The sequence below is a fragment of the Struthio camelus genome, chromosome 7 (genome assembly GCF_040807025.1).
Source record: "Struthio camelus isolate bStrCam1 chromosome 7, bStrCam1.hap1, whole genome shotgun sequence".
NCBI lineage: Eukaryota > Metazoa > Chordata > Aves > Struthioniformes > Struthionidae > Struthio > Struthio camelus.
In genome coordinates, this window is record NC_090948.1 from 35,496,575 (window position 1) to 35,510,256 (window position 13,682).

Below are 13,682 nucleotides of genomic sequence, written 5' to 3' on the forward strand. Positions count from 1 at the left end.
TGTAGCAAAGCTTCTGCTCCTGTGGCCTGTGGCAACACAGCATGATATGCTGGAGAAGTGACCCCATTCCCTGTTGCCAGCCCTGCAACTGCACATGGGATTGCAGCCTCACTTTGGGAACAAACGAGAGGCTTTGGGGAGCAGCACGGAGAGGCAGCTGGCTGCTCTGCGCAGCTGTGTGTTGAGATGAACAGTCTTCTGTTGAGGTCAGTGAGGGTTTAACAGTGTAGGGAGTCCAGAGCACTGTCTCTAGAGAGGGTAGAGAAGTCCAGATGAGGAAATAAGAATAATACCATACAGTCTCTCTAAAATCAGTTGCATGATCTATTTCAGTCGGGATATTTGTCCATAATGTTTTTTTTTTTTCCCAGCAAGATGCAAGAATAAGGTTTTACTCCAAAATGCATTCACAGCCTGCAGAAAGCTTGCATAATATTTTCATTTAGCTGGTACTGTCAGGCAGTCATTTTAATGACTGCTGAAAAACCCAAACCAGCTGTAGTCTAACCCCACTGCTTGCGCCTACTTCTGTATTGGCACTCCTGGCAGCTCCCAGGCATTTGCTTTCTGCAATGAAACAGCCCCACGTTGGGAGTGAGCATCTTTGCCTAAACTGTCTTCTAGTGAATATTGCTAGCTGATAACAACTGTTCTCATACGTTCTAGCTTGCACAGTTTCAAATACTGTAGCACTGTGGGCCAAAATAAAACCAAGACCCACTCATGGTAGCCATGATGCATACGCACCTTGTTTTTTCTTAGATTGTATTTTTTCCAGTTTTTAATTAAGAAAGCAGTTTTGAGGTACTTGGCCAGGGGGAGCAACCTCTACTCTCACAGCTCCTTTCACAGCTGGGCTTCCCAAATGTGTGTCTCATTTTTCGGTAAACATCCTTATTCCTAAGCATGGGAAGAAGTATCAAAAAAATCTCCTTGGAGCCCTTTACTGTTTTTTTTTTTCCTGAATTATTTGCTGTCACATTTACAGCAAGACGTTACTGCTACTGTACTGGGAACAGGACAGTTTGCTTGCAATTCAGGTAGAGGCCAGTCACATGCATTTTAGTGTTTGTGATAGCCCTGTTATTAACTCCTGAGGGCATGAGATCTAATGGTCAAGCTATAGATAATCTGAGGGCATAACATGTGCTGATCTCATTAACCCTGGGGCTTAGCTTGATTTATACTTCACATCCTCTGCCTAGTTTAGAGTGATGCATTACTCAGCTTCAGGAAAGAACAAAACCACACAGTAGACGATAAAAAGTGGTGGCAGGGCATTTTCGCTCAGGCCTCAAACTCTTTGCAGAGAGTGGAGGATTAGGATCTGATTCAGTGCCACTGGCACTCGTTTCTATTGCACTATTAGGCAAACGTGAGTAGTTCTCAGTTGGTGCTAAAGATTTCAGTCTTCCACCTCTCCTTAGGCTCACTCTGTGCCATATCTGACTTTTCTGAATAACATCACTAAAGTTGCATGAATGTAAACCTGTAGGTAGTAATAAGAAGTTTCTAGAGGTTTGGCTGTAAGTGGGCATTTGGCTCAGCTCCCAAAATGCTGCCTGGCAGGAGTTGTTTGGCAGTAAAAAAATTAAGGGTTTTTCTGTGCTCAGTTTTTGTATGACAGTTAGCTGTATCAATTGAGATGTGGGTATAATTAGGCTGGTGCAACCTTTAAATCAAATTGATGGAGCTAAAGCAGTAAAACATGTCTAAAAGGGTAGTGACTGTTCTAAAAATTTAAGAAAATAAACTGTAGCAGTGTAGCTCTTCCCCACCCTGAATGGTAGGACTAATCTAAATGATGGTGTTTACACTACAGAACTCTGAATGGCTCCAACTTATGTGATTGCTTTTGCTGCTCTGCTGGATCTGCTGTTCTAGAGTTTCCAGTCACTTATGTGCACTAATTCTTATCTCCACAGCAGGACAAGGAATATGTAATGAGACTGATAAAATCCATGGAGACAGATTTCTTGTCAGTGGAAGCTGCTGTAAATAGTCATGCTAAGGACAAGACACCAGAAAATTTAATTTCACTAAAAAAAAAAAAAAAGCCTCAATATAAAAAGCAATTCTTTGCTTCTTTGCTATTCTTTATCTCATTTCCCTTGAAATGACCAGGTGAATGTCGCATGTTTGAACCTATAAAAAGTACTGCCAGTGGCTAAATTGAATTTATGTGGAGGTATGTTAATCAGAAGTTGGCACTGAGATAGACGGAGGTTGATGAGGTTGGACTGAAAACGGAGGAAAATAAGAAAGGAAAGAAGCAAGAAGAATACTGATAGAAACAGGGAGAAATAGGGAAGTAGTTGTAGTAAATTAAGTAAAAACAGAAGATATTAGGTTAGCAGTTAACAAGGATGAAAAAGAAGATATTGGAGAAAAAGAATTTACAGACGATGGGCTTTTGGCGCGAGTGCCGCAGGTCACAGGTAGGCAGGGATCGGACAAGCCCCAAAACGGACCCGCGTTCCATCACACCGGAGCTGCTGTCAAACCTCTGTCATCAGGCAGCAGCAGCGCTGGGATAAACGCCTACGTGTTCGGCTCGGCAGCCGGCTCCGTCGCTGGGAGCATGTCGTGTGCAGTCAGCCCCCTGAACTTTGGACACGGAGGTGAGGGAGCGACGAAGGGCTCGTGATAGCCTAGGAGAGGCAGTTTTGCTGTATCCGTTGCTGTTCTCATTTCTTATTACAGAACACTTTGCAGATTATCAGAAGTGGCTGTTACGAACACATACACACAAGAACAGTTTAGGCGGCATTCACAAAGACTTGCTCTTGCCTCAGGATGCCTTCCTGTAGAGTCAAGAGAAAGCAATCCCTTTGGGGCAACTCGGAGCACCTACAGTGAGCTCCTGCTGAGACACTGGGGTGAGTGAGTCTCCTCGCTGACTAAAGAAAGATCCTAAGGCAAATAACCTCCTTAGGCTAAAGGTGGCCTTTGCAACTGTCCTCCTGTGCCTCCTAGGTTAAGAACCAGGAATAGTGAGGTAGTCAATAACAAATTCTGGAGTCACTTCAGTGATTTTCAGGGCTCACAGAATTCCACCATCTCTCCACTGGCTCTAAGTGCTCAGGGATAGGAACTGCACGTGATCAGCAACTGGATATCTATAAGGTTTGCTGTAGTGTCAATAAATAATATTCTACAGGGCTACCATATTTTCAGAATACAAGTAATGGTGATAGGAAACTATTCAGAGCAAAATATAGTTTAATTTCAGTGTTTCTGAATGCTATTAACAAAACATTGCTATAAATTAATGGTCTCTCTATTGTCTGTCTGTATACTCTCCCAATCTAATGAGGTATGTGCTTGTATGTGGGTGCTGAAGCGGGCATACATTCCTGTCGGAGCAAAGCCATAGAAAACACAGCTCTTACATTTTGCTTCTAACGTATTTCCTTGTGAAAGTGTAAACTGTAGATCTCGTAGTGAAATAGTCATAGTATAAGAGCTGGGAGTAAATTGCTATGAGTCAAATGAGTGAAATTTAAGGCTAGTCTCACTGCACCATACATCTAGGCTCTGAGCCAAGGAGAAGGAAGGTCTGGGTGTTCCTCCCCTCACTCATTTAACATTAATTTTCCTTCTGTCTCCTTAGCAGTTAATTAGCTGCGTTCATGGTAGCAGTGGGGGAAAAGACAATGGTGTCTTGCCTGTCTCGTCACGTCACCTCACTCATAGCAGACCTCGATGGTACAGCAGGCAGCAACATTAGTCTAGAATACCCGTCTTCTGTGCTGTTTTTTGAGGGATATGCCAGTGATCCTGTCCAGGTGTAACAGTTCAGTGCCAGTGGGATTTGCTCTCTAGCTTTGATTTAAGCCTTTACGCAATCTCCTTGAATAAATTTGGCCAAGCATCTTTGGCACAAAGATGAACCCCTGACTTCTTTGACTCCAAAGCTATGCCTGAAAATCCCGGCTCATTTGCTTAAATGTGTAGTAGCCTTAACAGGCAGGCTTACTTCTATGTGAAGTCTGCACAACCAGCAGTAATTACAGCTGGGCAAGACAGTTCTTCTAAAGCAAACTGGTATTTATTCGCCATTGGGATGCAGAGGCAAAATCCTAGCTCACAGTGCTGCCCTGTGAAAACTGAGACATGTATAATAAACATCAACAAAGCTGCAAATAGTCTCACTTTCTCCACAAATATAATTCTATGTGCAGACTTTAAAACTCTGGTTGTAAGAAAAGTAGATCAGCTGGTGATCTACTAACTTTTCTTTACTCACTTTATGTAACGCTCTACTGTACCTCCTTCCTGGCGGCCTTTAAAGAGTTTTGACATCATCAAGTGAAAGGATGTACTATTATGAGGAAAATCTATGCACAGGATCATTCCAGAGAGTAAAAAGAGCCGTTGTGGGAAGGGCAGTGGAAAAGGCTGTATATGGTACTGTAATGGAAAGCCAGCAAAAATGCGTCTTGTTCCAAAGAAAACTGGAAACATGGAAGAGAGGAATTGGTCACTGTGGGCTACTTAAGCAAGTAAAAGTAAAATATGAACTGCACTAGAAACAGAGAATTGGAGGGCCACCAAAACAGGTTTTTCTATTCCAAGTTTTTGTGCACATGAAAAAAAATAGGGACAGCAAGAGGATACACTGAAGCAGTTGCCAAAAGGTTAAAGGTAATATGAAGAGACTGTATTATAAGTCCTGAAACCACGGTACAGCGAAATGGCTTGACCAAGAAAGTATTAATTGTAATTAATTTGTAATAAGGAGATACATCTTAGAAACAGGTCATATTTCCACTAAAAATGAGCTTTTAATGGGACTTTTGCCATGAAGGTTATTGGGAAGGGGATTAAACTCTGTATAATGGCTGGGTTAAGAAATCATTGATGTAATTGTGAACCGCTGGGAAAAAGTAACTAAGAAATACATACTGAAATACCATCACTTGAACAAATACATCTGAGGTGTCCCGTTGGGTATTTATAGAACTGATGGAACAGCTAGTTGCTAAAAAAAAAAAAAAAAAAAAAAAAAGAAAACACAGGGAATTGAGAAGGTATCAAGAGACTAATAAAGTGTCAGCATGTCACAAGTCTTTAAAAATTGAATTAAGAGTAACTATGGAAACTGTTGTCTTAGGAGTATGGTTCCAGACTGAAAGAAGTAGTATAAATATTAAAACAGAAGGGGAAAATGTATTCATATGGAGGTGAATAGTATAATGAGACCCAGATATGACACAGGTGTACTATAAACTAAGCCAGACAAATTAGAAAAATTCTCCACCTCTCCTCCCTCTTTTTTTTTTAAAGAGAAAGCCAGAAAATTGGTAGAATACAGAGTAACATCAAGACTTCAGAAAGGCATTTGATGCTGTGCCACACAGTATCTTAAGAGAAATACTGAATCAAGTCAGCTTGGTCTGAAATTTGTTTAAATGAATCAGAGGCTGGCCACTGAAGAGCAGACAGCAAGTAATTCTAAATGGCAGTCAGCGTTGTCAAGGATAAACAGTCAGTAGCACCCTGTAAAGGTCAAGGTATGGTCCAATTTTTATAAACTATCTGGAGGATAAAGCAGTAATTAATTGTGAAAATTATACTCCAGTAGGAAGAATGACTAACAGTTTAGAGGAGACGGAAAATATAAAAGGTTCTAGATGTTCTCTAGGGATACTATGAATCTAATAAAGTAAGGCTTAACTTAAAGAAAAGCAAATTAATAAGTGATAAGGCTAAACGTCAACAGTGCTTTGTGTCCATTAGGCAATGAACAAATTTTATAAAGCCACAAATACATTATTTTTTTCTGTGAAAGAATCTGTCTGTCTTAAATGCTTATTCAGGCTTTATAAAGCAGATGAGAGCACTGAAATTTAAAAAGCAGCAGCATAAATAGCATAAGTGAAATGCTAATTAGCCTGATATCTTTCTGTCTGTCTGAGAGGAATGTTTTCTTTTAATTGTTATATTGCTCACAGTAGGGTGGAAGTTGCATATCCAGATGACACAGTGGCAGGGCTCCATGTTTTGAGGTGTTTGTTATGAACAGGGGGCTGCGTGAAGGCTTGGATGCTAGGATAGTTCCCTGATCATACTGTGTCAGACCAAGATCTACCTAGCCCAGTCTCTTATCTTCAGCATTGCCTGTAAATGTGTGTTTAGAGAAGAGCAGAGCAAGCATGTATCGCACTCCCCAGTAACTCCCTCTCAGATTGTAACCGTTCCCAGCTGTGTTTATTCGCTTTAAAGGATTGTTCTCCCTGAACTTGTCCAGCCTATGCTTGAACCAACGTAAACTCTCAGCATCCAGCGTATCCTTTGGTAAGGAGTCCTACAAGTGTAATGTCCGTTGTGTGAAGTACCACCTCCTTCAGTTTGCTTTGAACCTGGTGGCTATTAATCATATTTGAGATCTTATTCTTCTACTGGCAGACCTGGCAAATGGTCTAACTTTAGCTACCCTCCTTGTGCTGCTCATGCTTTAGCGAATCTCTACCCTATCTCCCCTTTCTCAGGGGACTGCCTCTCTCTCAGACTGACTGTCTTTTTACTGGAATAGCTTACTAACTCTTCCTCATACAGAAGCTAGTCTATACACAAATCCGGAGATTCATGAGTAGGTTCCCAGGCACCTGAAATCACAAGATTACCTTGCAACTGTATCTTTTTAAAGTATGTTTTATGGCCTTGCAAGAAAAGCCTGAATGCAAGGAAGGTTTCATTTCAACAGCTGCGGAGAAGGAAAGATGTTTTGAGATGTATGAACTGTTGTATTCATCTCACTGGAGAGTGCTCAGAAATAGCGAGGGCTTCCCAGCATCGCCACCAGCATCAGAGTGGAAAACAGCAGAGTCCCCTTTCCAAGGGAGCCGCTAGCTGGCTGCTGGACTGCTGTGTCAGGGAGCTCTGCTGCAGGGGTTACCTTTGTGGAGGGGGGCAGAGAGGGAGAGAGGACTCACTGCTGCTCCACCTTGGGCTTTCCTGGAGAAAAAAGGGGGATCTGTGCCATCGCCCCGCCTGTCTTAGCTCGTGTGGAGGATCTCGCTATGCTATGTGAGACAAGGCAGTAAAGAGGGTCCCAGTGAGATACAGTGCTCTAAGTTGTCATACATCGATGCCTATCTCAGTGTAGAAAAGGAAGCTGTGTCATACTGCGTGTTAACTGTATACAGTCGCAGCTTTCACTGAAGGGTCTTAAATATCTTTTTGTGTTCCTGTCACCGGCGTGTGGATTTTATTTCAGTCCTGTAGTATTTCATGAATATCTTGCACACAATCCTTGGCAAGTATGTGCCTTTGCATGCTGAAACACTGCAACGTCCACTAAAGACAAAGAACAACTGTGAAATTGCAAAGCGTTTTTTCCTTAAAATGTCAGGACCTAATTGCTAACTTTAGTTAATGTTCCTTTTAGGACTAATCCAAAATGCTGACTACTATTTTTGACACCTCTGTGTTTCTGTCCTTTAAGGCTTTGCTTTTGTCCACAAAGTGACATGCTAATAGAAAAGGAAAGGCTGCCCTTTTCTCCCCCCCCCCCTTTTTTTGTCTTCTGAAAGCAGTGTCTGTAGCCTTTCTCTCTTCTGCTTCCACAGTCCACTGGGCAATAACATAAGTCTTTTTCATTCCCAAGTGGAAAGGAAAACCTGGAACTCTGGGTCTTGCTAAAGTCTGAGAAAGGAGGTTTCTTTTTTAACTTGTAAATAAAAACCTGCTAGTGTGAATAGCAAAAGTGTTTTCAAATGGGAACAATGCGGTTGCCTTACTGGTCTGAGCTGTATTCTGCTGCGAGGTAGCGCTTTCCCCAAGATTGCTAGCTGAAGTGCTAACAGAGAACTTAGCAATGCTGTTTGTTTGTATGTGGGGAGGAAGGGAACTCACGCGACCTCTTCCTCTTGCTTTCTAGGGCTTGAATGAGCTTGTGACTTTTAGAAAAGAAGGCACACGCTGTACTCTCTAGCCGGATGGGTGTCTGCCTGTCCACTTTAACTAGTAGCCCTATAGCGAGATCTCTGCAACCCACCTGGGGGGCTGTGAATGCCGGGCTAAGATACAAGAGCTGAGATTGTTGAACCTATCCAGGGAGGAGGTGTGTGTCAAAACTCATGTTTCCTGATGTACGTAATGTGTTAGAAAATGCTGCTTCACCCTGCTCACAGGAGGTTGCAATAAATAACAGATGTATTTGTATTGAACTACAGAAATTGGAAATACCTTAATTATCTACAGGTTAGCTGGGCTGCTGTTGTGGCAAATTCTTTGCAAGCTTGTGCAGTTCTAAGTACATGACGCTGTGTTGCCATTGGCAGACTTCCCATTACATAATGTTGACCCATATTTGTGATATGTGACATTTTTGCTAAACACTGTCAGAGATAATCTGTCACAGAATAAACTTTCTGATTATATGCTGAGACTCTCATCTTTTAGCATAAATATAAGTTGTGTCTCAGATAACGCTATTCCTTTTTAAGAAGACAGAATACAGTTCTTGCAGGTGACAGAAGCGCTGGGAGGGCACTGTGTGCTTCGAGACTATGAAATGCCCAGGACTAAATTCATCATAGAGTGACTGCAGGATAGTAATGAAATCACATCTGAGAGCAATTTGAGCTTTAAAAAATGTTTAGGCCTAGCCCAGGTGATGGGGATAGCTATTGGCTGAAGAAAGCATATCTGAAGTGTGACTCTGCAAAATGCTGTCGCAGGCAGGTCTAGGTAGCTTGCTTCATGCTTCAGAAAAGCAGAGCTGTGGAACAGATTTCTCTGCAGTACTGTTGCACAGAAGCCTGCCAGTATTTGTGGACTAACCAGTCTTTTGTTCAAAAAATTGTAACGGTTTGCAGAGATAAACAGATATGCATAAGCCAGAGGTTACTGCTGAAAGGCAGCTGAAAAACGAGAGGCTTTGGAGGAACTGGAACATCCCCAAAGATGACTGCTTTCAAAGCTCTCTGCAAAATCCATCTGTTCTGAAAAATCTTATTTTAGTAGCATAAAATAAAAAGTAGAGGAAAGAAAAGGGTGTAAGAGAGAAGCAGAGAAAATAAAATGGGAATTCACTCAGTAGTCAAGAACAGGGTCTGCTTCAAATGGATTTTATATAGTGTTGTAGCAAATAAGTAACATGGCTGTTTGAGCTGCTGAAACGTCTATCACTATTGTGGAAAGGAGCGAACGTGGAACATAAGGCTGAGAGACTAAATACACCATCTTCAAAGAAGGAAACTCCCCAGCCTTATGTAGGAGATGATTGTGTGCTAAGAACGGTGGCAGTACAGAGTAGGAAGGTTTTGCTTCTGCGTATGGAATGAATATGCTTATCAGAGCCAAAATTAAAACCTGATGAATGCAGTCTCACCCACTTTGATTTCTTCCCTCTCCGATTCTGCATTTGTCCTCATTCTGTCGATGCGTTCATTCACATATTCCTCTTCCTTCCCACCTCTCCCTCATTGACTCACGCTCTCCCTCAGTGTTTCTTACTGCTTCCTCTTCATTTTCTCTTCCGTTTGGTTTCCTTCCCACTCATCCCATCTTTCCTCCGCCTGACCCCTCTGCAGACTCTTTGCTGTGAGGATGCAAAAACAGCAGCGAGACAAAGAGGAGGAAAAAATAGAAGATGAGAGAGGAAAGGAGGGAGGAGGCGAAGGGGAGGCAGCGCCGGCGGGGAGCGCGGCGTTGAACTTTCTCCCCGTGCGGCACTGCAGCGCTGGGCAGGTGCATCTGCTCCGTTCTCCCAGACAACAGCACTTGGCAGTGGCTTTGCGAAAGATAACGCCAGAGCTCATTTCCTCAGATTAGTGTCCCTAGAAACCATCATCAAGAGTAGGATAATCCTGGCGCCCAGTGGAGAGGCTGGTTGGGGACGAGCGTTTGGCTACGCGTGGGGCTCGCTCGCGCTGCCAGCGTGGCCCTGCGGGAGGGGGGGACTGGCGGACTGCTGGGGAGCGGCAGGACTGCTTCGGACTCGCTGGCGTGCGAGACCGACCGGGGCCCGAACGTTGTCTGGGGGCCCGTGGGCAACGAAACTGGTGTTTCTCGAAGGAAAAGCGTTGGTGTCTCAAAAACGATGGCCGAGCAGCGCCCGGTTCAGTTCAGTGAAACAGCAGAGAGGTGCCGGGATGTTTACTGGGACGTGAGGTAGCCAACGGACTGAGGCCAGTTCAGCTGCAGACTGGTAATCCCATCTGAGCACCACTAACCTGACCCCAAAGTGGACCTGTCACCTGGAAAAAACCGGGCTGCCTCGCCCGAGCCCCCCTGCCTGAGGGGGGCCGAACCGCTGCAAGCACGGGCGGCGCCGGGCCGCAAAAGTTTGAACTTCTTTTCCCGTTGCTTTTTGATAATTTTCTTTTCCCCTTCTTCCAACCCAATTCGTGTTCCTGAAGCCATCGTCCGAGATGCAGTTGCCTCTCCCCGCCAAGAGGACGGATTTCGAGCAAAAAGTTGGTAAAATGACTGTTGGTACCCTGCAGGTTGTTTCTCCCTCCCACAAAAAGATCTTGTAGCAAGGGAAAAGAGCGGAGGGAATACAGCCAGCAACTACTAGTTCTTGTATCTTGTCCCGCAATACATAACCTTCTGGCAGCTTTTTTTGTTGCATCACTTTAGCAATGAATGGCATTTCATCCTTTAAATCCTTGCATAATTGAAGCATCGAAGCGAATGCATGTGGCAACCGTGGTTCAGGGTGATTTACGTGTAATGGTTTGGGTGTGCTGCGTGCTCAGGGCAGGGAAATCAATAGCCGTGGGTTTGCCTACGTTTTCCTCAGCTTAAAGAGTAACCTCGCAGGAAACCGTGGGAGGAGAGACAAACGCGAAGCGGGGCACGCGTCGAAAGGGGGAAGAGCGATGTCCGCAGCTGGTTCGGTGAAGCGCCAATTGTGATTACTTCTTTTACTATTGTTATTTATTGTTTACGGGCAGGGCTGGCGGACGCAGACGGTAGCCAGCGGCGCCTCAACCGTCGCTTTGTTCCCCGCACCCGCTGGCGCCGCCCAGGCGCAAGGGCCGCGGGGGGCGGCCGGGCCGGGCGCGCCCCGCCTGAGGGGGCGCCGCGCCTGCCGCCTCGCGCCGACCGTTACTAACGGTCGCGGCGGTGACGAGGCGCGAGGGGCCGGTGCGCGCGCGCGCCTGCCGGCCGGCCGGCGGCGGCCGTTGGGCTGTGAGGGGCGGCGGCGGCGGCTCTGAGGGGAGGGGACGGCGGGGGCGCTCGGCTCGGCGGGCCGCGGTGCCGCTCGCCGCCGCCGTTACGTAAGGAGAGGTTGGGGGGAGGGGGGCGCCTGAGCCGCCGCTTTGACTCGGCGGCGGCGGCGGCGGCCCCTTTAAATGCGGAGCCTGGGGTGTGATGAGTGCGCGCCTCTCTGCTGCCCCCTCCCCGCCTCACTGCAGTGACAAATCCGCTCCCCGCCCGCCTCCGCCGAGCCGAGCCGAGCCGAGCCGAGCCGGGCGGCGCCGGGGAAGCGCTGCTGCGCGGCTCTGCACCGCCGCCCGCTGCGGAGCCGGCCAGCTCCAACCCCAGCCCCGGCTCCGGCCCCGGCCCCGGCCCCGGCGAGGGGCGCGATGGAGGCTCCGCGCCTGGCGCACACCATGAGCAGCCCCACCAGCCCCTGCGAGGAGGTGATCAAGAACCTGAGCCTGGAGGCGATTCAGCTCTGCGACCGGGACGGTAAGTCCGGGCTCGGCCAGGCTAATCCCTGCAGACGCAAGATGCTGCTGCCGCTGCCCTCATGGATGCTAATGCAAATTAATCCCGGCGGCGTATGGTCCTTTGTTATCCCCGGCGTATTTGGAGGTGCCAGTGTTCCCCCAGCCCTGCCGCCGCCACCCTCCTGCCGTGGAGAACAAAAGAGAAGGTTGCACCTTGTTGGAGGGAAGGGAGGGAAGCCCCTCGCCTGGCCGTGCGTCTGGCCCTGAGGCTCCAGGCGAGCCCGCTGCGCAGCCCTGCCCCTTGCCAGGAACGGACGCGGCGGGTTTTATTCTGGGAGAGGCCGTCAGGAAGGACAGCGAGAGCAAGCTCTGCGGGGAGTCCGGATCTGGGGACCGGGGGCGGGGGGGGGTAGTGGCCGCGGTGGGCTTTTTTTCGTTCGCCAAACTCCTTTGTGTGGTAGGGCAGCCGCGGTGCCGCAGATGCGCAGCCGCTGCCCGGCGTGGGCTCGCGGCGGAACTTGTTGCCGGTGCCCGGCGCTGCTTCCCTGGGGCCATGGGGCGGGTCGTGGGGCGCCGCCGGCCCTCGGGGGAGGCGGCGCGGCGCGGCGCGGAGCGGAGCGGAGCGGAGCGGAGCGGCCCGCGCGGGTTCAGCACCGCGGACAGCGGCGCGCGGGCGGCGGCGGCGGCGGGAGGCGCGCCCCGGCGGCCGCCGCCGCTGCTGCCCTGGAAGGCACTGTGACCCCTCGAACAGACCAAGTTTGAAGTGCAGGGGCGAATACGAAGGATTATCTGAGTTGACGTAACTAGATAGATTTCAGGTTGTGACGAGGGGCTGTCAAAACAGGTGACGTGCTTAGAGCAACACTGAAAGCTGGCTACGGTCAATGAGGGTAAGACCATTCATGCACAGCAATGAGTGGCTTCAAAAGAAAATAACAGACGAAACTGAAGACAGAAGCTCCCATTCAGAAAAAAAAATAAGGAATTATTTTCTTGCAGAGTGGCATTGCATTTCTGTTCATATACTGAATGATTCTCGTCTTCTCATTTGACATTGAGATTAAAAAAAAAGCTTCGAAAGCTTCCCACTTATTTATGCTATATGCTTTGTGTGTGGAATGTATACGACCTGGTAAACACACTAAAGAATTAGGATGTTATGTCAGAGAATGGTATGGCTGCATTAATAGAACTGTTTCCTTGTCGTAAATGTATATTTTTGGAGCGCAACTCTTGTGGGTAATGGTTATAGAACAAGTCATTCCTGCTTTCTTAATTTTTTTTTTTCCATAAATCAGTTGTGGTGAAATATTTCACAAGAGATTTCTTACCTAAGTAGACTTAATAATCTAAATGCTGATTTTTTGTAGGCTCTTTACTTTTGTTGAAATAGTCAAGAAACTGACAAGGCATTGAAAACTCTTTTCAGTAATTATTTTTATAGCAGCATTGTGTTTGACTGTTTTAGTATTCCATTTAAGGTAGAATATGCACTTACATCCATTCATGCCTAACTCACTGCTAAGGGAAACTGCACTGTGTTTATAGTAAATGTCAGACCATTATTTTGTCAAAATATTTTTTATGTATGTTTCATTTTTTATGTATACTACACAGAAATTAAAACAGATAAATAATGTAATCCTTAACATTTGTCTGCTCCAAGTAGTTCTAGTAATTCTACTCTATGTTAATTGCTGCAGGCTTTATTTGGTTCAACATACTGTAAGTAAGCACTGTTCAGCTACGATGGAATAGCATCATATAGACAAGCAAATGGAAAAACTTGCTATTTTTAATTTAAATTCCCATATAAATACGTGTCGTTGTAAAACAGCAACTTTCTCTCCTGTAGATTAGGCTTTGCAAACTAATTTCATGCACAGTAAGCTGCTACCATTGCTTCCTGCAATAGACGACTGCATTTCTGAAAGAGGCACCTATACTGGGTATATAAAATATGTAACTCCGTACTTAATTTGGCATTGCTCTTGAGCATACTTCAGGATTTCCTACAGGTGGCACTTATGTATTAAAAAGCATGTTTTA

The 13,682-nt window shown here is 46.2% G+C and overlaps 1 protein-coding gene across 12 annotated transcripts in view; it reads left to right on the forward strand.

Annotated features, from left to right (window-relative positions):
* The window catches only part of PHYHIPL (phytanoyl-CoA 2-hydroxylase interacting protein like), a 97,343-nt gene that overhangs the window by 49,267 nt on the left and 34,394 nt on the right, over positions 1–13,682 (forward strand). The window contains exon 1 of one of the 12 annotated variants that reach the window (XM_068950739.1): positions 10,792–10,867. The exons of 7 other annotated variants lie outside the window; for them this stretch is intronic. Coding sequence is in view for 1 of the 5 variants with exons in the window: in XM_068950732.1 (XP_068806833.1) it covers positions 11,547–11,652 (106 nt within the window). In the remaining 4 variants the exon portion in view is untranslated. Of the gene's footprint in view, positions 1–10,791; positions 10,868–11,193; positions 11,653–12,408; positions 12,524–13,682 lie in introns of those variants that run through there. 4 more of the 12 variants (XM_068950732.1, XM_068950734.1, XM_068950738.1 and 1 more) reach the window with 4 other exon arrangements.